The 27,658-nt window shown below is 41.8% G+C and overlaps 1 protein-coding gene across 10 annotated transcripts in view; it reads left to right on the top strand.

Moving 5' to 3' along the window:
• LOC140191247 (EVI5-like protein) overlaps positions 1-27,658 on the top strand; it is a 265,130-nt gene that overhangs the window by 96,902 nt on the left and 140,570 nt on the right. For all 10 annotated transcript variants that reach the window (XM_072248473.1, XM_072248481.1, XM_072248479.1 and 7 more), the window contains one exon: positions 2,983-3,043. In XM_072248473.1, the coding sequence (XP_072104574.1) occupies positions 2,983-3,043 (61 nt within the window). The remainder of the gene's footprint in view (positions 1-2,982; positions 3,044-27,658) is intronic.

The raw sequence follows: 27,658 nt of genomic DNA, 5'->3' as shown, positions 1-27,658 counted from the left end.
GTTGAATTTTAGTGTATTCTCAGGTCCAGGAATAAGGTTTGACTTCCTTGGTCTGAATGAAAGTATACCAAATTGAAGAGAATTTTATTTCTAGAAGTACAGGTGTTTTCCAATGTTGGATTAGATTTTCCATAAGAGTGACTTGGTGGCCTAGCTAATAGACTAGTTCCTCACAGCTTCATTGAATCAGATACAACTCTGACCTCTGATATTTTCTGAACTTTCACATACTCCTGAGGCTGTCACATTCCTTTGGGTGTTCTGGTTTCACCCACATCCTAATGATATATGTTAGTAGGCTAATTATACAACTTCAATTGCCTCTAGTCACCCTATATTAGTAGATGATAGAATCTGTGAGATTTGATGGAAATGTTGGGAGAATAAATTACAGTTATTGCAGGATTGGTATAAGTGGATGTTTGATGGCTGGCACACACCGTAGACTGAATAAATTGCTTCCATACAATATGGCTCTGAATTTGTCACTATGTATAGGACCATTTCAAAGTACCTTACTAAATATTTCTTGATCAGATTTACCAAAACAATCTAACTGCTACTGAGCAGGGAGATGGATGACTTACTTAAGGAGCTGACACAGGGTCGAGTGGCATTGGGGCACATGTTTTCGCTACCTCAAACTAACAATGGAAAGTGGCAGATCGTGACCAATGTTTGGAATAGTGAAGAAAGAATATGATTAAAGGAAGCCATAAGTCCACAACTTTGTCAATCTTCTCAGTTGTTTATGTACTGTATCTGAGCCATTGAAGATTCTGCATGAACTTTATAGTGAGAGGAAATGTAATGAGAAAGGTAGTGATCTTGAAACTTTCAGAAGACAATGTCAATTAATCTCTGCCCAGGACTCTTTAATACTGTTTAAGGATATCTTCCTGAAATCACTGTTAACTGTAAGGTAGTTCAGAGTAGATTCTTATATGACCATTAAATTGATAGCATTCTAAATGAATTTGAAAGGCAATTCATAACCCTAGGCAAACATCACTAATGTCCAAATGCATATATGCACCATCCCTCCCCCCCACACACTATTTGAGTAAAGCTGATTAATTATGTGCCTATTGTAGAATCAATAAAATTAATCATATCTTTCAGCAGGAACTAATGAAGAAAGGTTCTTTGAAGTTCTGCTATGGGGACAGACAATTTGTGAAAAATCTGATCCGATATTTGAAAATTTACTTGGGAGTAAAACCAGCTGTTTATAACTTTTGAAAATATCATTTTGATTCTTCTTCACTTCCTTTAAATGTTTCAAATTAATTATTCACTGGTTTTAAACAGCCGTTAAATTAAGTATGAACTTATAATCTTCCATCTGCTCTTTCAGGTTGGACAAGTGATCACAGCTTTATTTTTTAAATTGTTTCTGCATTGAAAAGGCATCTAGTGCGTTCCCAGCATAAATGACGAATAAACTCTTCTCGGGCTTCTCGGGTATAAGTATCGATTTTAACCGACACTTCAATGACAAACTCTGCCATCTTCATCAGGGATGATGCCTAGGCATGTCTAGTCTGGTCAGTATATATGCCCCCATTATTCATCCCACCTGATTGGTTGATTCTCATCCAATCAGGTTTCTACTGTCCCACCTTGATTACAATCAAATTCCAGTTCTTGCTTAGAGTGAGAACTTCGTCTTTGTTAAAATTCTTTTTCTCTATTTTTATCTCAAAAGGCTTCTTTCACCAGGCAATCCCAAAAGTCATTGGCGTGGCATGGTAGTTTTGAGCCATCACAGGCAATCCTGTAGCCATTGTGAATGTAATGTTCTGCTACTGCCAGTTTCTCTGGGTAATCCAAACGGAAGCATCTCCTGTGCTGCTTGATATGGGTTTCCTCATGTGCCCTCTCTGGCTGATGTACGCTGTTCCGCATTCACAAGGAACCCTATAAATGCCAACTGTCCTGAGTTCCAGGTCATCTTTGTCCTGTATATCAGCCAGACAGGATGCACAGTGGAAACCCGCTTCAAGGAGCACAGGAGATGTATCTGTTCGGGTTACCCAGAGAAATCGACGGTGCAGAACCGTGCCAATAGCTTTTGGGACTGTCTGGTGAAGGAAGCCATTGAAATAAAACTAGAGAAAAAGAATTTTCACAAAGACAAAGGTCTTTCACTAAGTAAGAACTGGAATTTGGTTGTAATTGTAACCCTCGATTCGGCTAGCGGCTTAATATAGGGATGAATTTTAAACAAAGTGGGACAGCAGAAACTTGATTGTTTAGCCCTCATCCAGTCAGGAGAGATGGATGACAGGGGATAAATATACCACTGGACTAGACGTGCCTAGGCATTATCCCTACTGAAGATGGCAGAGTTTGTCATTGAAACGCCAGTTAAAATTGATACCTGTACCCAGCTGGAACCTCAAAAAGAGTTTATTCATTATACCTGCATGTTACCTGCAGTGAATTCCCAATATTATTTGTATTATCAAGTCAATTCTGTGAGAGTGTGAGCCGTCCTGCATCAGAATGTGGGTGAGAGAGAAAGAGAAAATGGAGTAGGCCGTTCTGGAGAAGGGCAATTACCAAACCATCAAGTCGAAAGGCTCTGGGAGAGATGTACCTTGGAACCGTGCAAGAGAAGTGCAATGAAATGTTTGGAGGATGTGAGAATGACAGCAAGGAAGAGCATCAGAAACTTGGAAGAGATGCAATGGAAAATAAAATCGGAGATGGTACTCTTATTATTTAACTACCAGAATAAGAAAAACTGAGCAGAGGACTTTTCCTTCTGATTCTATTGGCTGTGGTTTAAATTTTGTAATGAGCAACTTTGTGATGAAAGTCCCCTGTTGGCTTTAAATTTTTGCTTTAATTCACATACTATTGTGACCTTGTATCATCTTAAAATAACTGGGTATGTGGACAGAATGATGAGATTTGTAATTTTACTGAAGAAAGATGTATGTTTAAGGGTTCTGTTGTGACTTGTTTCTCCCACAGACTTGAAAAGGAATACACTACAATCAAAAACAAAGAAATGGAGGAGCAGATTGAAATTAAGGTAAGTTTTACAATATGTCTAAGATATTAGCTTTAATTGCCTATGTCATTTCTAGTCATCTCCATATATAATTCTGGGGACAACAATGTATAATTGTATTTAAAGATTACTGTGATTAACTAGCTTATTTTCTTTTGAAAAAGTGAAAGATGTAATTACTGGAAATCTGGTGTGATAATTAAATGCTATTTCCTCAAATGATAGTGTAAGAATATAGAGTTAATTGTGATTTTCAGAGAATGTAATTTGTGCTTGATGTTCAACTGCATCTGTTGGTAGGTTTGCACAGGCACTTTTTGAGGTATGACACTCACAGTTGCACTGTAAGTATCATTGGCATCTTCCTGTAAATGGACAGCATAGACCCTATGTAATTAACCATTTATCTTGTGTTGCCCTACATTTGGTTGTTCAATAGCATGGCCCAAGTAATCTTTGCTAGATGAGCTAGTGCTTCAATCTCGCACTTGTCTGCATGGATGATTCTCCAATTTCTGGCTTAACATTTTAGTCATAGGGTTATATAGCAGAGTAACAGACCCTTTGGTCCAACTCGTCCCTGCTAACAAAATTGCATTTGGTTGTCCAATAGCATGACCCAAGTAATCTTTGTGAGATGAGCTAGTTTCAATTTCACACTTGTCTGCATGGATGATTCTCCAATTTCTGGCTTAACATTTTAGTCATAGGGTTAAATAGCACAGAAACAGGACCTTCAGACCAACTCATCCCTACTAACAAGATTGCCTATCTCAGCTAGTTCCACCTGCCTGCGTTTGGCTCATATTTCTCTGAACCTTTCCTATCTAAATAGCTGTCTATAAGCCTTTTAAACATTGTAGTTGTACCTGCCTCTACCGCTTATTTCATATGCTTGCCATTCTCTGTTTGGATTCCCATTTAAAACTTTCTCTCTCACCTTAAGTTTATGTCCTCTAAAACTAGAATTCCCAATCCTTGAAAAAAGCTGTGACAATCTATCTGTCCCCCTCATGATTTTACACTCAGTGGCCATTTTATTAGCAACACCTTCTCATCAATGCAAATATCTAATCAGCCAATCACGTGGCAGCAACTCAATGCAAAAAGGCATGCAGACACGGTCAGGTGCTTCAGTTGTTGTTCAGATCAAATATCAGAATGGGAAAGAAATGTGATCTAAGTGACATTGACTGTGGAATAATTGTTAGTGCCAGACAGGATGGTTTGAGTATCTCAGAAACTGCATATCTCTCGAAATTATCATGCACAACAGTCTCTAGAGTTTACAGAGAATAGTGTGAAAAGCAAAAAATAAACATCCAGTGAGCAGCAATTCAGGTTGTACCTAATAAAGTGGCCACTGAATGTGTATACCATTGTTAGTTCACTCTTCAGCCCCCTTCACTCCAGGGAAAATAATCCCAGCCTTTTCAGTCTGTTGTTATAACTGAAAATCTCCCAGTCCTGCCAACATCCATGCGAATCTTTTCTGCACACTCTCGAGCTGAATTACATCTTTCCTCTAGCATGTTAACCAGAATTGCACAAAGTCCTTCAAGTTCACACTCAACATTGTGGCATTCCAACTCTTGCACTCAAAATCCCACCTGATGACAGCAAGCGTGTCATATATTCCCTTCATCATCTTGTCTAACTGCGTATCAGTTTCAGGGAACAATGTATCAGTATCAAACAAGAGAAAATCAGCAGATGCTGGAAATCCAAGCAATACTCACAAAATGCTGAAGGAACTGAGCAGGCCAGGCAGCATCTATGGAAAAGAGTACAGTCAATGTTTCGGGCCGAGACCCTTCAGCAGGACTGGAGAAAAAAATGAGGAATCAGAGTTAGAAGGTGGGGGGAGGGGGACGAAACACAAGTTGATAGGTGAAACTGGGAGGAAGTGAGGGGTGAAATAAAGAGCTGGGATGTTGATTGGTGGAAGAGATACAGGACTGGAGAAGGGGGAATCTAATACGAAAGGACAGAAGACCTTGGAAGATGTACTAGTATCCCTCAGTCTCTCCAGGGTCTTGCCATTCACTGTGCATGTCCTACCCTAGTTTAATCTCCTGAAATAGATCACTTAGCTGAGATAAATTCAATTTACTATTCCCTTACCCACTTTCTCCATTGATCTAGTTCCTGTTGTAACTTTTAGTAACCTTCTTCGCTGTCCATTTTACCACCAATTTTGGTGTCATTCGCGACCTTACTAATCATACCACCTACCTTCCCATCCAAATAAACAAAAGCAACCCAGCACTAATCCCTGCGGCAGTTCAGTGATCACTAGTCTCCATTCCAAGAAGCAACCCTGCCTATCACCCTCTGCTCCCTTCTACCAAACCAAGTTTGTATCAGATTGTTGGGCACACTGTGATCCCATATGATCTAACCTTCCAGACCAGCCTACTGTGAGGATATTCTTAATGACCCGACTGAAGTCCATGTGGACAACAGCTACTGCCCTGCCATCAATGATCTCCCTGGTCACCTCTTCGAAAACAAGATTATGAAATTTATGAGATGCATTTTCCCATTCAGAAAGTCATGCTAACTATTCCTAGTCAGTCCTTGCCTTTCAAACTGCAGATAGATCTTGTCTACTGGAATCCCCTTAAGCAACTTTCCTGCCACGCTACCAGTGTTAGGCTCACCAGCCTGTATTACCTTGGCTTGTCCTTGCAGCCCTTAAATCAATAATGTTAGCCTCCATACAGTCTTCCAGTACCTTGAGGGTCAATGTAAATGAACAAATTTTACAATTGGCAAGCTAAAGGACACAGTAACATCAGTCAAAAGTAATGCCTTTGATCCTTTCCACCTCCTGCACACGAGGAATTGGCCAGCAGAGTTGATTAAACTAGAATTTCCCTGCAAACTTGGAAGGATTGAAGCCATGTCAGCATCAAGTCAAGTCAAGTCAAGTCACCTTTTATTGTCATTTCGACCATAACTGCTGGTACAGTACACAGTAAAAATGAGACAACATTTTTCAGGGCCATGGTGCTACATGAACAATACAAAAACTGCACTGAACTATGTAAGACAACACAAAATTACACTAGATGACAGACCTATCCAGGTTTGCATAAAATGCACAAAACAGAGCAGGCATTACCATGAATAATAAACAAGACAATAGGCACAATACATAATTGCTAAATCTTACACAATAGCATAATTACTAAATCTCCTGCCTGGCAGTTAATTCCAAATCTTCTTGCATGTGTTGGAAATATCATTGTAATATCTTGTGCAGGAAAGTTATTTTAGAATCTTTGAATTGGCTTTTCTTGTCTCAAGTGGAAGTAGTAAGTAGTAGAGTGCTCTGACTAACAAGCAATTTAATATTTTATTCTCAATATTCCAAGCCTCACCTTCTGGCTATGGAAAGTTTTCTGCCTTTTTTGGCTGCATTTAACTGCTTTTTGACATAAAATTGACTTCAGCTCTCTGTGGTATAACCAAAAGAAATCCATAAACAACCTACAAAATTTCTTGGTATAAAATGCAATATATACCTCTCTTCTGAAACACTTTAATAACCAATTAAAATTAGGTCATAAACATGAGGTTCTGCAGATGAGTTAAATCTTCTGCAACACAGGTAACTGCTGCAGGAACTAAGCGAGTCAGTCTACACCCACGGAGGGGAATAAGCTATCAATTTTTTGAGCCGAGACCATTCATCAGGACTGAAAGGAAAGGGGGCAGAAGCCAGAATAAGAAGCTGAGGGGAAGGAGTCCAACACCCTTCCAGCTTCTTACTTCACCCCTCTCCATCACCCACTCACCTTACCCCTCACCTGGTCTCCCTACCACCTGCCAGCTTGTATTCCTTCTAATTCCCCCTACCCACCCACCCTACCCCTCACCTGGTCTCACCTACCACCTGCCAGCCTGTACTTTCAATTCCTCCTACCCACCCACCTTACCCCTCACCTGGTCTCACCTACCACCTGTCAGCTTGCACACCTTCCACTGCCCCCATCTCATTCTAGCTTCTGCCCTTTCCAGTACTGATGCAGGGTCTTGGCCTGAAATATTAACTGCTTATTCCCCTCCATAGATGCTGCCTGGCTTGCTGAGTTCCTCCGGCATTTTGTGTGTGCAATACCAGGAGGTACATGAAAAGTGCAGCATACCTCAGCCCTTTCTTCCTTGGGGTAAACTAGATCAGTTCCATTTTTCAAGAAACCAGGATCAGTCCTTGCGAAACTTGGGGTCATACTTCAGTTTTTTGCAGTATACAGATGCTTTCAAAAGCCATCTCAGCTGGGTTCTCAAAGGTCAAAGGCAAAATGAAATCTGGTTTCATAAACAACTAGTTTAGAGCAGTGAAGCTCAATCGATTTTTTTCCCGACTCTCATAAATTTAACATATGGAAAGTAATGTAATACATAGATGCTATGATCCTTAAGTTACAATAATTAGTGACATTCTGAGGTGTGAAGAGATGAAGGGCATCTTGAGATGGGAATATACAAATGCTTACCTATCTGTATTACTTAAAAAGGTGGAGTCTCATTTTGAAAATGCTTGAATCATTCTGCAGGTCTGACAGTACCTGGGGTGAGTTGGCCAGGTCTTTGATTAGAAAAGTGAACTCTGTTTCTTGCTCCACAGGCACTAGCTGATATGTTACCTTTTAGACAGAATTCTCTGAATTATTTGAGACTTCCAGTATCTGCAGTATTTTGTGACCAGGACCAGAGGGCACAGCCTCAGAATAGAAGGACGTCCCTTTAGAACAGAGATGAGGAGAAATTTCTTTAGCCAAAGGGTGGTAGATCAGTGGAATCCGTTGTCACAGTCAACTGTGAAAGCCGAGTCGTGGAGAATGATAGGTTCTTTATCAGTAAGAATGTCAAAGCGTAAAAGGAGAAGGCAGGAGAATTGGGTTGAGAGGGGTAATAAATCAGCCATGATGGAATGGTGGAACAGACCTGGTGGTCCAAAGGGCTTAATTCTGCTCCCATGCCTTATGTTCTTCTGGTCTCATTTATGCTTGGAATAATGAAATGAGCTCAACAAGGTAGTAGGAAACATGTCAGATTCATGGGTTCCATCACAACGATAGTGAGGTCTAACTAGGTATAGCCAAAAAGAATCTCTGAAATATTGTTATTGCATAAGAGGTGACTGGCTGAATTGTTATTTTTATAAAATAAGCCCACAACATACTGAGCGCACTGATTTTAAACATCGGAAGTCCATTTTATGAAACAAATGTGTACACTCTACCAACTGATTTCTGGAAAACCCTTTGACAAGCTTTAACAACACTTGTTCATCTGTATGGTAGATGAACAAATGATGGATGCACGTGTGTAATAGAAAACAGACAGAAATAAATGGACTGAGTCGCATGAATATGACTGCAGGCTTATGTGCTTAAATTAAGATAAAAGGTTTATTCAAGACATTCTGAGCAGTGCAGTCATTTGTGGAGCAGTTTTGCTTTTTCAGGTAACTAACCCCAAGCCTTATGTGTTCGTAATGATTTGTTTTCTGAGGATGATTGAATGCAGTGGAAGTGAAGAGAAGTTGAAAGATGCAAGAAGGGGTGTAGTTAGTGATGGGTGTCTTTGCTGTTTTCTCTCTCCTGGGAATATCTCTTAAATATATAGAGGAAGGTAATTAGTGGGACATTTCTGTATTCTGGCATTCGTTATGTCCCAAAAGTACTAAATTAGAGAGTTTTAACCTGTACTACTGAGCATTAAATTGCAGCATTTTGCTAACAGCAAAATTGCAGCATTTTGTTGAATTCTTTCCAGTCAGATGGTGGAGCACTCAGATGCAGCAGCCACTCAGACTCCAATCAAAGGTGTATTTGTTCATCTTGTATGTTTCTTTTATGGTTGTGAGTCACTGCTGGATAAGAGGAGCCTCCACTACTGCACCACTATATCATCAGTGAGTTGTTTGATATTGATGGGCTGAACTTATTGCATACTGTTGTTGTGATGTCACCTGGACTTGTGTACCATTGTGCTGAGATGCCGGTGAAGGAGCTGGCTGTGTGCTGCTGGAATTCATACTGGGCTGGGGGATGTCCCTCGCGTTGTTGCTGCCCTGTGGTGCTCGCTCGATGGAAGAACAAGTTGAACCAGTACAACTTCAGGACTTGGGCTGTATTTTTCTCTTTGTGACTAAATGGGTTTTTTTTGAAATTGTAACCATATGTGATATTTTTAGCTATGTGCAGTGTGCAGTTTCTAATGCATTTTTTTACCTTGACCCTGGAGGAAAGCTGTTTCATTTGACTCTATTCATGTACACACAATGAAACTTGAACTATCTAAATAAGTGAGCAGTAGGCTACATAATCTTAAACATGAGAAAGTCTGCAGATGCTCTAAATCCAAAGCAACACAAACAAAATGCTGGAGAAACTCAGCAGGTCAGGCAGCATCTGTGGAAATGAATAAACAGTCAACATTTCGAACCAAGACCTTTCTTACAGGATTGAGAAGAAAGGGAGAAGATGCCAAAATAAAAAGGTGGGGAGGAGAAAGATGCTAGCTGGAGGTGATATTGAGGCCAGGTGGGTGGGAAAGGTCAAGGGCAGGAGAAGAAAGAATCTGATAGGTGAGGAGAGTGGACCATAGGAGAAAGGAAAGGAGGAAGAGATCCAGGGAGAAGTGACAGACAGGTGAGAAGAAGTAAAAGGTCAGAATGGGAAATGGAGGGGGGGTGTATTTGGAGATTTGTTTACCAGAAGGAGAAATCAAAATTCCTGCCATCAGGTTGGAGGCTATCCAGACGGAACACAAGGTATTGTTCCTCCACCCTGAGCGTGGCCTCAGTTTGGCACAAGAGGAGTCCATGAACTGATATCAGAGTGAGAATGGGAGTGAGAATGCAGTGTTTGGCCACCAGGAAGTCCTGCTTGCGGTGGGTGGTGTGGAGGTGCTCAATAAAGCTGTCCCCCAATCTACGATGGGTCTCACCAATGTAGAGGAGGCCAGCAGATTCACAGGTGAGGTGCTGCCTCACCTGGAAGTACTGTTTGGGACCCTGAATGGAGGTGAGGGAGGAGGTGTACAGGCAGGTGTAGCAGTTAGGTCACTTGCAGGGTTAAGTGCCTGGAGGGAGATGAGTGGGGAGGGATGAATGGACAAGGGAATCACGGAGGGAGCGATCCATACGAAAAGTGGAGGGAATAGAAAATAAAGATATGTTTAGTGGTAGGACCCTTTTGGAGATGGCAGAAGTTGCGGAGGATGATGTGTTGGGAGGCTAATGGGGTGGTAAATAAGAGGAACGCTATCGCTATTAAGGTGACGGGAAGGTGGGGTGAGCGGAAATGGAGGAGATAATCTTGACTTCTTGGAAGATCATTAATGTTGAAAATTTTAAATATTCTTTTAGTGCCAGCCATTATATCTTTTATGCTCGTTTTTAAACCTAAACTACCCTTCATACCCATATAATTGTCAGTACTCCCCTTCTTGCCAACAAAATGCCCTTATTTAAAATGAGGCCATTGCTTCTGATTGTGTGTATACAAAATTCTGTCCTGTTGAGATCTGTTACTTCTTATGGAATTACTATTTAACCCTGAAATATTACACAATAGATCCAATTCTAGGACATAATTTTCCAAACTGGTCTCCCAAATTAACTGAGTTTCTCTGTTGACTACCTTCAAGTATGATAACCCATCAGTCCAGTAACCAATCTTCAGTTTGTGTCAGCATATAACCTCCATGAACACTTGAGTAACAGTCATTTATGTATCCTTTGTATTTTTTTTGCAAAGCTGAATTTATTGTATCCTCTTCCTAATGGTGCATATCGTCTTTGTCCATCAATTGATGTCAGAATAAGTTGGTAATAGTTCTATTATTGTCACAAGATACAATGAAAAGGGCTGTTTTGCATATAGATACTGTCAAACATAAGTACATCAGAATCAGGTTTAATATTCTAACGTTGAATCAGTTCGCAGGTCCAGCAAGTGAGACAGTGAATAGGCATATTAATCATTTATTTACAAATAATAAAAATTTGACCCAACATTCATGTTCCCCAAATTACAGAAACTACAAAGCTGAATATTCAACAAACATACTGAGTTAAAAGTGTGCCGAAAGCATAACTTCCCAATAGTCCTGTGCACGGCTTACCTAAAACAAAGGAAGAGAGAGAACCTCCCACACTTGCTCTCTATATACCCAGGATAGTTGAAACTGGACACCAGGTGGCTAACCAATGGGAAAACAGCTGCAGTTCCTAAACTAACCAATCACAGCAAAGCAACTTTCGACAACCAGAATAAAGCACATATATATATATAGATATAGATATACACACATAACAGAAATATGTACATATGGATGTATATTAAATAATTAAATTAAAATAATAGTGCAGAAACAGAAATAATAAAAATGTGAGGTAGTGCTCATGGGCACAATGTCCGTTTAGAAATTGGATGGCAGAGGGGAAGAAGCTGTTCCTGAATCACTGAATGGGTGCCTTCAGGATTCTGTATCTCCTTCCTGACAGTAACAATGAGAAAGAGGGCATGTCTTGGGTGATGGGGTCCTTAATAATGGACACCGCCTTTCTGAGCTACCGCTCCTTGAAGATGTCTATAATGTCCTGTGCAATATCACCCCTCCCCCACATACCAGACGGTGATACAGCCTGTCAGAATGCTCTCCGTGGTACATCCGTACATCTGTAGAAGTTTTTAACTGTTTTAGTTGAACAAACCAAATCTCGTCAAAGTCCTAATGAAATATAGCTGTTGTCTTGCCTTCTTTTATAGCTGCATCGATATGTTGGGATCAGGTTAGATCCTTGGATATTTTGGCACCCAGGAGCTCGGAATTGCTTACCGTGTCCACTTCCATTCTCTCTCTGAGGATTGTTTTCTGTTCCCTCATCTTACCCTTTCAGAAGTCCACAATCATCTGTTTGGTCTTACTGCAGCTGAGTGCAAGGTGGTTGCTGCGACGCCACTCAACTAGCTGAAATATCTTGCTCCTGTACACCCTCTCGGCACCATCTGAGATTCTGCCAAAATTCATCAGCAAATTTATAGATGGCATTTGTGCTATGCCTAGCCACACAATCATGGGTATGGAGACAGTAGAGCAATGGGCTAAGCACATATCCCTGAGGTGCACTAGTATTGATCGACAGCAAGGAGGAGATGTTATTACCTATCCACACAGATTATGGTCTTCCTGGGTGATGGGTGTCTTTAATGTTTGATGCATTGTTCCTTGAAGATGTCCTAGATGTTATGGAAGGTGTGCCCATGATGGAACTGACTTAGTTTACAACTTTCTACTGTTTATTTTGGTCCTGTGCAGTAGCCCCCACCCCCCCCCCAAACCAGACAATGATGCAACTAGTTAACTAGTTAGAGTGCTCTCCACCATACATCTGTAGAAATTTGCAAGTGTCTTTGGTGACATACCAAATCTCCTCAAACTCCTTATGAAATGTAGCCACTGTCTTTGTAACTGCATCAAATCTTGGGCACAGACTAGATCCTCAGATGTTTACACCCACGATCTTGAAATTGCTTACTCTTTCCTCTACTGATCCTTAGTGAGGACTGGTGTGTTCCCTTGTCTTACCTTTTCTGAAGTCCACAATCGGTTCTTTGGTCTTACTGATACTGAGTGCAAGTTTGTTGCTGCGACATCACTCAACTAGCTGGTGTATCTCAGTCCTGTACGCCTCCTCGTCACCATCTGAAATTCTGCCAACAATGGTTGTGTCATCAACAAATTTTTAGATGCCATTTGAGCTGTGCCTAGCCACACAATGATGGGTGGAGAGAAAATAGAGCAATAGGCTAAGCATACATCTTTGAGGTGCACCAACAGTGAGGTGGAGATTTTATTTCCAATCCACACAGACTGTGGTCTTCCGGTGAGGAGGTCAAGGATCCAGTTGCAGAGGGAGAGACAATAAGAGCTATAGGAATAATTGTGTTAAGTGCTGAGCTGTCAATAAACAACTTCCTGACATTGGTATTAGTGTTGTCCATGTGATCCAAGACCACATGAAGAGCCAATGAGATTGCATCCACTGTGGTTATTGGCAAACTGCAGTGAGTCCAGGTTCTTGCTAAGACAGGAGCAGATTAAGTTGTAACCAACCACTCAAAGCACTTCATCACTGTAGATGTGAGTGATAGTTGTTAAGGCAGCTCACCCTGCCCTTCTGGATACTGGTACGGTTCTTGCCCTTTAGAAGCAGGTGGGAACTTCCAACTGTAGCAATGAGCGATTGAAAATGTCTTTTGACACACCCAGCAGTTGGTAGGCACAGGTTTTAAGAGCCCTAGCACTGGGGCCTTTCACGTTACGAGGGTTCATCCCCTTGAAAGACAATGGACGTCGGCCTCCAAGACAGAGGTCACAGGGTCACTGGGTGCTGGAGGGATCCTCTTTAGCTGTAGTTTTATTCTCCCTTTCAAAGTGTGCATAAAAGACATTGAGATCATCAGGGAGTGAAGGATCACCACTATTGCCATTCATGATGTTAGGTTTCATTTTGTAGGAAGTGATGGCCTGCAAACCCTGCCAGAGTTAGCATGTATCTGATTCCGCCTCCAACCTCATTCGGAAATCAAGTTAGTACAAATGGAAAATCAAGAACAGAATGCAGAAATGTAGTGTTAGAGTTATGGGGAAAGTATAGTGCAGGTTGACAAATAACATGCAAGGGTCACTGTGAGGTAGATTGAGAGATCAAGAGTTCAACTTAACATACAAGACATCCATTCAAGAATTTCACAACAGCAGGATTGAAGCTGTCCTCCAGTTTAGTACATGTTTTGAAGCTGTATGTCTTCTGCCTGATGGAAAGAGGAGGGAGAAGTCACAATGACCAGGGTTAGACAGAGTCAGCAGGGGGAAGCTAATGTTGTGATAGACTGGGCTGAGTCCACAACTCTGAAATTTCTTGTAGTCTTCGGCAGAGCAGTTCAGAATCAGAATCAGGTTTATTATCACCGGCATGTGACGTGAAATATGTTAACTTAGCAGCAGTAGTTCAATGCAATACATAATATAGCAGAGAGAGAGAAAAAAATAATAATAAATAAAATATAACATAATAATAAATAAACAAGTAAATTACATATATTGAATACATTATTTAAAAAATGTGCAAAAACAGAAATACTGTATATTTTAAAAAGTGAGGTAGTGTCCAAAGCTTCAATGTCCATTTAGGAATCGGATGGCAGAAGGGAAGAAGCTGTTCCTGAATTGCTGAGTGTGTGCCTTCAGGCTTCTGTACCTCCTACCTGATGGTAACAGTTAACAAAGGGCATGCCGTGGGTGCTGGAGGCCTTTAATAATGGACGCTGCCTTTCTGAGACACTGCTCCCGAAAGATGTCCTGGGTACTTTGTAGGCCCAAGATGGAGCTGACTAGATTTACAACTTTCTGCAGCTTCTTTTGGTCCTGTGCAATAGCCCCTCCACACCAGACAGTGATACATCTGGGTAGGATCTGTTCTATATGCATATATAAATTGGTGAAGATGCCAAATTTCCTTATCTTTCTGAGGAAGTAAAGGTGCAGGTGTGCGATCTTGGCCATTTTTTCTATGTAGTTTGACCAGGATAATCAGTTGGTGCTACTTAACAACCAGGAGTTTGAAGCACTCAAACATCTCAACCTCAGCAACATTGATACATGCAGAGTGTGTACTCCACCCCGCTTCCTGATATCAATGACCAGCTCTTTTGTTTTCCTGACATTGAGAGTAATGCTGTTGCCTTGAACCATGCCCGTAGGCTCTCAATCTTCTTGTTCTACTCCATCTCATTGATATTTGAAACCCAGCCTACTGTGGTGATGTCATCTGCAAACCTGTAGGTAGAGTTAGACCAGAATCGGGCTACACAGTCATAAGTGTATGGGGAGTAAAATATAAGGCTGAGGATGCAGCTTTGGTGGGGGGAGGAGTGGGGGGGTTGGTACTGGTGTTGATGATAATTGTTGCAGATGTGCTTCTCCCTATTCTTACCGATTATGGTCTGCTGGTCAGGAAGATGATAATCCAACTGCAGAGTCCTAGGTCTAGGAGTTTAGAGATGAGTTTGTTTGGAATTATGGTATTGAAAGCGATGATATAGTCAGTGAATAGGTGTTTAATGTATGTGTTTTTGTTATCCAGATATCCCAGATATGATTGTAGGGCCAGGGAGATTGTATCTGCCATGGACCTGTTTTAGCAATAGACAAATTGCAGTTGGTTGAGGTTGTCTGGGAGCTGTAATTGATGTGTGCCATGATTAACCTCACAGCACTTCATGATAGTGGACTGTTAAGTGGCCTGTTATTTGTAGTTTCTGTCATTGTTCCCATCTCTGCCAGTTACATTCCAAAGAAAACAGCTATTGTTTCTTATCGGGTTGTTTTTTCTAATCCCAGCAGCTTCTTCAGATATTTCTCTCTATCCTTTCCAGTAGTATCAAATCTTTACTATCAAATGGTGACCAGAAATGCATACTGTATTGAAGCTGAACTCTTACTCCTGTTGTAGGCAATCTAGTATAATCTATTTGATCTTCTAATTAAGAGTAGCATCCTGTTTACCTTGTCATGGCCTTTATTTTCTGTCTTGGTTCCTTTGGATCTGAGCATGTACATCCACCCCCGAGTCCCTCCACACCATTCAGCAGCCTGCTGTTCTCTTGCCTTGTTGTACGTTCCAAAAAGCATTTCCTCACACTAGTTTGGATTAAATTTCACTTTCCATTTTTTTTGTGTCACTGACCAGGCCATCCATTACCTTACACCTTCCTGTTGTCCAGTGCTTACTCCTCACTGTCAGTTTCTCAGTTTTTTTTAATTGTCTTCTCTGCAAGGTTGTTTATTAACCTGTCTATATGATTAATATCGATGATAAAAGTAATGCACTGAGTGCTAATCGCTAAAGAATCCAACTGGTGATAACTGAAAGTAAGAAAGACCAAGCCAAATAAAAACTTGTGTTCCCAGCCTCTGGGCCATTTTTGGATTGAACTTGCCACTTCCTATTTTGATTAGCCTACCTTAAACATCAATCAGTCAGTCAGTGGGTGCCGTCCCGAATCCGGAATTGGCGGCTATGTACCTTCATCTTCTTCGATCTTGTGACAGCACCAAGTACAACCTCTTCTCCAGGTTGTTCTCGCTGGCTGCCTTGGCACTGCCCGCCACTGCCCCTGCCGAACTCGAGCCCGAGGCCGTGTCGGCCTCCAGCCGCGGCCGCCTCTTTGAGCTCGGCCCTTCCTTAGGTGGAGGCCTTGGGCAGGTCCAGGCACACGGTGCAGCGCCCAAGTTCATCATGTCTCTTCTAACTCGGTGCATAACATACGATTCGTTGATACGTGGTGAGGCTTTAATCTCTTCCACGGAAGATGGCCGTTGGCTTACAAGGAGCTCATCCACCCTTTGTCAGGTCTTGTTGTTTTTAGTCCTGCTGGGTGTCCTCACACCCTCCTCACCAGACTAAGTCCGGTGGGGGAGCCGGCCCAAGTCGCCGGGCACCCATACCCCCTCCGAATCTCTCCGAGCGTCCAGCGCCCGACCGAAAACCATAAGCATAAGGCCATAAGAAAATTGAAGCAGGAGCAAATTACTTGGCCCACAATCACATTCTGGCTATCAAGTCTTCTGTACCCACTCTCCATGGCCCTGAGTTTCCTGATCTTTCTTTAAAGAGGGGGAGAGATAAACTCTTTAACCACATCCATTACCATGCAACACACATAAAAGTTGCTGGTGAACGCAGCAGGCCAGGCAGCATCTCTAGGAAGAGGTACAGTCGACATTTCGGGCCGAGACCCTTTGTCAGGACTCCTGAGTCTGACAGAGTCCTGACAAAGGGTCTCAGCCCGAAACGTCGACTGTACCTCTTCCAAGAGATGCTGCCTGGCCTGCTGTGTTCACCAGCAACTTTTATGTATGTTGCTTTTAATTCCAGCATTTGCAGATTTCCTTGTGTTTCCATTACCATGCATTCATTAGGTGCCATGTCATATGACATGTGCTATCATGGTCTTCCCATGACCATGATTGTTCTTGGCAAATTTTTCTACGGAAGTCATTTGCCATTACCTTCTTCTGGACATTCTGTTTATAAGATGGGTGACTCCAACCATTAAGGTTCAAAGTAAATTCAAAAGAAATTTTATTATCAAAGTACATTTATGTCACCATATACAACCCTGAGATTCATTTTCTTGTGGGGATACTCAATAAATCTATAGAATAACAACCATAACAGAATCGATGAAAGACCACTCAACCAAGGCATTCAACCAGAGTGTAGAAGACAACAAATTGTGCAAATACAAAAAGAAGATATAATAATAAATAAACAATATATAACAATGAAAGTGAGTCCATTCGTTGTGGGAACATTTTAATGCTGGGGTAAGTAAAGTCATCCCTTTGGTTTAAGAGCCTGCTGGATGAGAGATAGTAACTGTTCCTGAACCTGATGGTGTGAGTACTGAGGCTATTGTACCTTCTTCCTGGTGGCAGCAGCGAGAAGAGAGCACGTCCTGGGTGGTGGAGGTCTCTGATGATGGACACTTCTTTCCTGTGACAACGCTTCATGTAGGTGTGCACAACGGTTGGGAATGCTTTACCCATGACGGACTGGGCCGAATCCACCACTTTTTGTAGGATTTTTCATTCAAGGGCATTGATATTTCCTTACCAAGCAGTGATCCAGCCAGTCAATATACTCTACACTACACATGCGTAGAAACTAGATCTCTAGTTTTCTTCTCCTGAAGTCTATAATCAGTACCTTGGTCATGCTGACATTGATTAAGAGGTTGTTGTTATGACACAACTCTACCGCATTTTCAGTCTCCGTCCTGTATGCTGATCCATCACCAGCTTTGCTTTGAACTATGACAGAGTTGTCATCAGCACAGAGCCTTGTGGTACATCTGTGATGATGGAGGTTGTGCAGGAGGACTATTGCCATCTGAACTGACTGGGGTCTGCAACAGAGCAAATCCAGGATCCAACTGAACAAGGTTGAGACCAAAGTCTTGGAGCCTATTTATTAATTTTGAGGGAATGATGGTATTGAATGCTAAGCTGTAGTCAAAAAAGGAGCATCCCGATTTATACATATTTGCTGTCTCGATGCTCCAGGGTTGAGTGAAGAGCCAATGAGATTGCATCTGTTGTGGACATGTTGCTCCAGTATGCAAATTGGAGTGGATCTAAGTCACATTTCAGGAAGGAGTTCATATGTTTCATCACCAACCTCTCAAAACACTTTATCACCGTGGATGTATGTGCTACTGGGTGTTAGTCACTGTGGCAGGTCACCACACTCTTCTTGGGCACTGGTATAAATGGACTCTGCTCAAAGCAGGTGGATACCACATACTGTCAATACTCTTATCAGTACTCTTCAGAAATTGTTTGCCTGGCGTTAGCGGTGGCATAACCAGGAGTTGTGATATGCACCAGTTGCTCATCCACCACCTGCTCCCATGGCTTCACATGTCCCTGATCAGGGTGCTAAGCAGATGCTACACCTTGCCCAAGGGTGACCTGCAGGCTAGTGGAGAGAAGGAGCACTTTACACCTCCTTTGGTGGAGACATATCTCCACACCACCACCCAATCCGATTATAAAGCCACCATAACCTCCAGTTGTACATTTTTAAAGCTCACCATCCTCTAATGGATGGAAAGTCCAATTGACACAGAATTATCTTAGATTTTAGGCTCTAGAAAGGCCAGTTTACTTGTTTTACACAAGGATTGAAAACATTATTCCGACCCTGGTGGCTGCTGCCATGTTCTGTTAAAGGTTGTGGACAAAATGGCATTAATCTGGCCCATATTTTGAATTTGATGGACCTGTCATTGCCTCTTTTATGCTATTTATTTCAATGATTATGAACTATCAGATCTAACCTAGCTGCATAAAGCTCTATTGGACCTTCTTTTACCTACTAAATCTGCTCAGAACTCCATGACCACTCTTGTGTGACTGTTACTTTGGGCAGTTGTTTTAAAATCCTCTTCCCCCATTTTTCCCCACACTTGACTTCAATAAACCCGTAGAACACTGTTACTGAGGTAGACCATTCAATCTGTTGCTTCACTTCCCAAGAGTCAATCAGGCCAAAACCTAAATGTTCTCCTTGCCCAAGCGCACTTCAATTGCCCCTCACATCCTTTGCAAACTCTAGTAAATAAGTCCCATCTCCTGTTCTTTCAACCCTCTTCTTCCCAAAATGCTGATTATTCAACTTCCTTTTCTGGCCCAGTGTTCATTATCAATACTTCCCAACTGGTTATCATTACTCCTCATCAAACCGTTTAGCTCTTCTGTCTTTGTTTAAAAAATGAATGTAATTGTCTCAAATGACACATTCCCTCAAGTCCTTTCCAAAACTATCCCAATTGACCCGATGTTCTTCCTTTGAATCCCTCTGTGTAGGTCTCAGTACTGTACAACCAATGGAAGCAGCTCTGGTCAAAACTACTTATCACATACCTAGCAAATGCATCTGTCATTCCCTCCTTGAACTGTCTGCATCTTTGACATGATCCACCTGATCAATATCTCTAGTGCTTCACACTATTGTCCAGCTGCACAGCATTACATTTGGCTTTTTCCATTCTCTTCTACCCTTTTGTGGGCAATTGCTTTCTTTTTTCAGGCTACTATCTTGGGGATCTTTAGAAGATCTATGTTGTTCCAGCTTCTGTTTCTAATTTACTAGTACCAAAAATACAGAATCGACTGCCAAATGCATTTCATCACTGCCATCGCTCTTGACCTCTTCTGCCTCTTAAGTTTCTGACTACTGAATACTGGATGAACAGAGAATAAGGAAGGCCAAAGCTATCCTTTGCACCTGTTACAACCTCCATCCCTCTGTCCTAGTTGAGCCATACCTTTTCTTGCTTTCAAATTTGTTAATAGTGCAACCTCCTGATTTCTAATCTTGTAGAGTATATTTGCCAGATATCTGCACTTCTGTAAGTCTGGTCTGTTGAGCACATCAAGTTCAATTTTAATTGTCATTCAGCCATACACAGGTATACAGCTGCACAAAACAGTGTTCCTCCAGGGTCAAAGTGCAAAGCATGGTACAATCACACACATCATTACACATACAGCTACAAATAATGTTACCACAAGTTCCTGAGTGGCATGCCCCAAGCTTGATGGTGCATGGGATGTTGGCCTGAAGCCACGTTTCTGCAAGAACAAGCACACAGCCTCTCACACTAGGTCAGCTGCAGATGAAAACAATCCAGTATGTCTTCCAGAGAGCAAACACCAGCACCATCAGGAGAGCCGACCAAACCTAGCACGGATTCCAAGACCCACCATGCCTCTGTTCTGTACAAACTTCCTCCTGCACCTCCTCCCCGGGTGGCGACACCACAGCATGAGGGCCTGGTCCACACAACCACTGAGGAGGCCATGCAGCCCTCCCTACAGTCAGTCTCACAGTAAACTAGAATTGCAGTGTTTTGCATGAACAGTGTCCACCAGGATCTTACAATCATAATAAAATCATTTAAAACAAATATTTGCACCATTCTTTGGACCCAGAGAGGCCACTGCGACCAAGCATGCCGCCATTGTACTGGCAGGTTTGAATTTAGGTACTTACTTTAGCCAAAGGGTGGTGAATTTGTGGAATTTGTTGCCACATGCAGCTGTGGAGGCCAGGTCATTGGGCGTATTTAAGGCAGAGATTGATCGGTTCTTGATTGGACATGGCATCAAAAGGTACGGGTCAGAGGCCGGGAACTGGGGTTGAGGAGGGGAGTGAAAAAAGAATCAGCCATGATTGAATGTCTGAGCAGACTCGATGGGCCGGGTGGCCTAATTCTGCTCCTATGTCTTATGGTCTTACTTATAGGCTCCCCTGTCACCTGCCAATGTCTTAACCACAGAAATTTCCTCCCTAAACCCTTCTGCTTCTCTCCAATTTTTTTCCAATATTCCACTTGATACCTACCTTCTTGATTAAGCTTTTGATCCCCTTCTCTCATATGAACTTAATAGGTGTGGTGTTGCCATTTTCTGAATACTCCCTTGGAGAGCCCGAAATATTCTTCTGTTGGAGCTGCTGTAGAGATATGTCATTGTTGCTCACTGCTTAATCGTCTTAACAACGGCATGTGCAGTCTTTCCACCAGGTGGTGCAGTGCTCTTCTGTATCAGAATCAGAGTCGCGTTCATCACCGGCATGTGTCATGAAATTTATTAACTTAACAGCAGCAGTACAATGCAATCCATGATAACATAGAAAAAAATAAATAAGTAGATCAATTACAGTAAGTATATGTAGGTGTATTAAATAGTTAGATTAAACATAGCGCAAAGCAGAAATAATATATATCATTTTTAAAAAGTGATGTAGTGTTCATGAGTTGGATGTCCATTTAAGAATTGGATGGTAGAGGGGAAGAAGCTGTTCCTGAATCGCTGAGTGTGTGCCTTCCCTGATGTAACAATGAGAAAAGAGCATATCCCGGGTGATGGGGGTCCTTATAATGGACGATGTCTTCCTGAGGCACCGCTCCTTGAAGATGTCTTGGATGCTACGAAGGCTAATACCCATATGGGGCTGACTAATCTTACAACTTTCTGTAGCTTATTTCAGTCTTGTACAGTACACCCCCCCCCCCATACCAGGCAGTGATGCGGCCTGTCAGAATGCTGTCCATGGTACATCAGGTACATATATAGAAGTTTTTGAGTGTTTTAGGTAACAAACCAAATCTCTTCAAACTCCTAATGAATTATAGCCACCGATTTGCTGCCTTTGTGGGTGCATCGATATGTTGAAATCAGGTTGGATCCTCAGAGATCTTGACACCCAGGAACTCAAGATTGCTCACTCTCTCCACTTCTGATCTCTTTATGAGGATTGGTTCATGTTACCTCGTCTTACCCTTCCTGAAGTCCACAATCAGCTCTTTCGTCTTACTGACATTGTGTGCAATGCTGTTACTGTAACACCACTTAACTAGCTGGTATATCTTGCTCCTGTATGCCCTCTCATCTCCATCAGAGATTCTACCAACAATGGTTGTGTCATCAGCAAATTTATAGATGGCATTTGAGCTATACCTAACCACACATTCATAGGCATAGAGGGTCTAAGCACACACTACTGAGGTGCACCAGTGTTGATCGTCAGTGAGGAGGAGATATTATCACTAATCCGCACAGAATGTGGTCTTCCTGTTAGGAAGTCGAGGGTCCAATTGCAAAGGGAGATACAGAGGCTCAGGTTCTGTAGCTTATCATCCAGGACTGTGGAAATGACGGTGTCAAACTCTAAGCTATAGTCAATGAACAGCATCCTGGCAGAGGTGTTTGTATTATCCAGGTGATCTAAGGCCATGTGAAGAGCCATTGGGATTGCATCGGCTGTAGACCTATTGTGGCGATAGGCAAATTGCAGTAGATCCATGTCCTTGCTTGATGCAGGAGTTCATTCTAGCCATGATCAACCTCTCAAAGCAATTCATCACTGTAGATGTGAATGCTACTGGGTGATAGTCATCAAGGCAAGGCATGCTACTCTTCTTAGGCACTTGTAATTGTTGCCTTTTTGAAGCAGGTGTGCACTTTCGACTGTAGCAGTGAGAGGTTCAAAATGTCCATGAATACTTCTGTCAGTTGGTTGGCACAAGACTTCAGAGCCTTACCGCGCACTCCATCAGAGCCTGCCGCCTTGATTCATCCTTTTGAAAGAGAGCCTGACATTGGCCTCTGAGACAGAGATCACAGGGTCACCATGTGCGGCAGGGATCTTCACAGCTGTAGTTATATTCTCCCTTCCAAAGTGGGCATTGAAAGCATTGAGCTCATATAGTAGTGAAGCATTGCTGTCATTCATGCTATTGGGTTTCGCTTTGTAGGAAGTAATACCCTGCATACCTTGCCAGAGTTAACGTGCATCCGATGTCACCTCCAACCTGGCTTGGAATTTTCTCTCATGAAATAGCCCTCCACAAGTCATACCTGGGTTTCTTGTACAGACCTGGGTCGCCAGTCTTAAATGCCACAGATGTAGCCCTCAGTAGACAATGATCCTGCCACTGCCTTTAAGAAGTTTGTACATTCTGCCCGTGACCGTGTGGGTTTCCTCCAGGAGCTTCGGTTTCCTCCCACATTCCAAACCCGTACTGCTTGGTAGGATATTTGGTCATTGTAAATTGTCCCATGATTAAGCTGGCTAGGATTAAATTGGGGGTTTGCTGGGCAGAGTGGATCGAAGGGCCTATCCCGCGCTGTATGTCAATAAATAAATACTGTCAAGAAAGAACTTTCTGGTTCATCCACGGCTCTTGGTTTGGGATCGTACAGAAGTTTTCGTAGGCACACACTCATCCACACAGGTTTTAACGAAGTCGGTAGCAACTGCGACATACTTATCCAGATTGAAAGGTGAATCTCTGAATGCAGTCTAGTCCACCAATTCAAAGTAGTCCTGTAAGTTCTCCTGTGTTTCCCTTGTCCATACTACTGGTGCTGGAGTCTTCAGTGTCTGCCTATAATCAGGGAGTAGAAATACAGCCAGGTGATTAGACTTTCCAAAGTGTGGTTGTGGAATAGCATGGTAGGTATTCTTGGTGGTGGTGTAGCAGTCGTCCAGCGTGTTGTTTCCTCTGGTACTATGAGTGATTTGTTGATATAATTATTTAGTGACTTTTTCAAGCTGGCCTAGTTAAAGTCCCCGAAAATGATGGTTAAGACATGCAGGTTGATCCCATTGCTTGGATCGTCTAGAGCCTGTTTGACATTGGCCTGTACACCGCTATCAAAATGATCTCTGAAATCTCCCACGGCAGGTAAAGCGGACGGCACTTGATTGCGAGATATTCCAGGTCTAGTGAGCAGAACTGGGACAGCACTGATACATTTGTGCAACAAGAGGAGTTGACCATGAGGCATACACCTTCACCTCTGTTTGCGAGAGACTCAACAGTCCTATCCTGACGGTGTTTAGTGAACCCGTCAATCTGAATCGCTGCGCCTGGTATGGGAGGGGTAGCCAGGATTCCATGAAACAAAGGAAGCAAGCGGTCCTAATGCCGCACTCATGTAGCACCCTAACTCTGAGATCTTCGGTTTTAGTTAATAGAGACTGTACATTTACCAGCAAGGTAGTCGGTATTGGGAATCGAAATCCCGTTTTCTTAAACATATCTGTATCCCTGATCAGCAGCCGTATTTCCTCCAAGGAGTCTGACGAGAAGTACAGTCACAATCAGCATTGTTGCCATTGGTTTTAAGCAGCAATAGATTGATCAATTGCATTAAAACATCTTTATTAACTGTATAGGCCTTGGAAGCAGTTATCATTCTCAGCTGTATCAGGCTGAAATGGGAATATTTAATTGTATCCTTTGAGCTACGCTGCATGAGTTCTCCTTCAAGGAAGTAAAGCTCTATCACTACATTCAAATGCGGTCATTTACATGATAAAAGTTCTGTTATACCATTTAACATGAAAATTTTTGTGCAATTAAGCGATAAGATTTCTTCATTTTGTACTTGTGGTAAAATGGCATCCTTAGCCAGGCGTTCAAGTTCCTGTTGGCATTTGCATGTTTATGATGCACTCCTCCTCAATCGTGACCTTTCTGAAGATGCTCTTGAAATTGTATTATGTTTCACTGATTAACAAGCAGCTTGGGCCCCTTACAGGGAATCATCATTTCGCAGCTGCCTGTGTACAGCATCTGTGTTGTTCAACCACTTAACCCAAGTTTGGAGGCTTACAGCAGCTGAACACCAATATAATGCCTTGAATGATCCATTCCTAATGATAAATCAGCACAAACAGGGGTTCCAGTGAAGGACATGCAGACAATATAGAGGAGCCAGAGGCAGGAGTGAAAGAAGAACTCATAACTACATCCTCTAGCCCCTAAGCAAATACTAGGAGCAGGATTAGACTATTTTGGCGCCTCTGGTTTGCTGTACTATTCAGCAAACTAACGCTTGAGCGGATCTTTGGCTTCAACTTCACTTTCCTGTCTGACCCTCATAATCTTCATTTCCTCTGGAGTCCAAAAATCTGTCACAGTCATAAATTTACTAAGTGAATGGGTGTCGACAATGCTTTGGAGAGGACACGAATGAAAATCTGCATTTCTCTGACAAGAAATTTCTCATCTCTATTCTGAGCCACTTTCTGAATTTATACTCCAAGTTCTAGATCTGATCAGAAAGGGAAATACCCCCAAAGTATTTACAACGTTGATCTCATCTTGATCTTTAATGAGATTACATTTCATTTTTTAAAATCCAAAAATCTATTTATGTAACCCTTTGCTGCACCACATTTTTATTTTACAAACTTAAAAACTTTGTACATTTTTTTTCTCTATGGCTTTTGCAATATCAAGTAATGTTTTACAGTTAAGCAATGTATATGTTCCTAGTTATACCTGTAACAGCTGCTTTAAAAGTATACACTTTGGACTGTTTTCTCTCATGAATTTGTTTCAAGCAAACTTGATGGGAGTGGGATTACACAGTAGTCTAATTCAAAATGCCAATTATAGGTCCCAGAGCAGACCCATTCTAGATCTGCAAGTAAGCTAGTTAACTTCACAATCAGAGATAATTCCTTCTAGAACAATAGTGGATATTGAGCAGAACAGAGCAAAGAGCAGAGTCCTACATTAACAAGCCATCGTGAGTGAATCACGAGAGATGCCAGTATACCTCTGCACCCTTTGCACCAAGAGAAATTCCAGCGAAAGAGGATTGAGGGTTTCACTCCCACAACTTCTTCTCCTTCTTCATGTGCCTTGTGCATTACACGCTTGGGCGATCATGGCTTTCCGCATCAAACGATCCCATGCAGCGTCAATAATATCTCGCACACTTAGATCTGTTAGTTCTTTCACAGTGTCCATATGTTTTCTTCTTTACCTTCCTCTTCCGCGTTTCCCAGGCATACAACCTGGTAATGTAAGGCATTCTATTTCTCCCTTTCTGATGACATGGCCCAGGAATTTGTTTCCTCTCATTTAATGTTCTCATTAAAGATCTTTTTGTATGAGCACATTGGAGTACTGTATCATTAGTTACCCTATCTCTATATGATATTTTCAATATTCTTCTAAGAAACCACATTTCTGTTGCTTCTCAGTTTCTTTGGAGTTCTGGTGTTATAGTCCATGTTTGGAAGCATACAGCAATATTGACCAGATGTAACAGATGGACAACACATTAAATGAAATTAAAAGGTTGGAAGTTGATATCTTAGGCCTGTCAGAAATTAGATGGACCGACAGTCCTCTGATAATGTATTCCTACAATAATTTTCTTAAATTGACTATTATTCATTATTTACATAAATGATTTGGATATGAATACACATGGCATGATGATCAAATTTTTTGACGGTACTAAATTAGGGATTCGTGTTAATGGTGAAGTGGTTTGCAATAAATTGCAAGGAGATCTTGGTCAGTTAGGAGTTAGGCTGGGGAATAGCAAATGCATATCAACTTGGATAAGTGTGAGGTGCTGGATTTTGGATAGTCAAGCCTGATTAGGATCTATACGGTGAACGCCAGGATATTGATAAATGTTATGGAACAGAGGGACTTGGGAGTACGTGCACAGTTTTCTGAAAGCAACAGTGCAGGTAGACAGGGTGGTGATGAAGGTGTTTAGCATGCTAGTGTACATTAGTCAGGGCATTGAGATTAGGAGTACAGATATTATGATACAGTTATATCAGTAATTGATGAGACTACTCTTGAAGTATTGTGAATAGGTTTGGTCATGCTGTTATAGGAAAGACATTGTTAAACTGGAAAGGATGCAAAAGAGATTATGAGGATGCTGCCTGGACTAGAGTACCTAAGATATTACATGGTGTCATTCTTTATTCCATGGAGTGCATTATTCCTTAAACTAGTCCCATTTGCCTGCATTTGGCAAAATTCCTCCCAACATTTCCTATCCATGTGCTTTCCAAATGCCTTTTAAATACTGTAATTGTTGCATGCACCCACTCATTCTGTATGGAAAAACTTACCCCATGAATCTTCTTTAAATCTTTGCCATATCACTTTAAACTGGGAATTCCCAATTTTTTTTAATGCCATGGGCCCCCACTATTAACCAAGGGATCTTTGGACCTCAAGGTGGGAACCCCTAACCTATACCCTCAAAGTTTAGACTCTCCCACCTTAGGATAAAGACTGTGACTATGTGTACACCTTTTGACCTCGTTTGCTCCAGTTTAAGCAATCCTAACCTATCTAAAGTCTCCGTATAACTCAAGCTCTCCTGTCCCGGGAACATCCTGGTGAGTTTTTTTCTGCACCTTTTCCACCTTTATATCATTCTTCCGTAGCTGGCAACCACTAAGGTACAAAATCTGCTAATTGCTGTCCTGAAAAAGTATTATACAAGTATAACATCAGTCCCAACTCCTGTTTCAGTGCACTTAGTAATAATGCCAAATATGCCTTGTGTCTTCAGTACCCTGAATATCCAATATGACATTTTCAGGGAACTATGTATTTGTATCCCTGCTCACTTTCTTCTCTAATACTCTTTCCCGGGCCCTGCCTGATATAACTTCCCAAAATACGTCACTTTGCACTT

This window comes from Mobula birostris, chromosome 32 (assembly GCF_030028105.1).
Source record: "Mobula birostris isolate sMobBir1 chromosome 32, sMobBir1.hap1, whole genome shotgun sequence".
Lineage (NCBI taxonomy): Eukaryota > Metazoa > Chordata > Chondrichthyes > Myliobatiformes > Myliobatidae > Mobula > Mobula birostris.
Note: the sequence above shows the minus strand (reverse complement) of the source record. Positions and strands in the feature narration are given on the sequence as shown.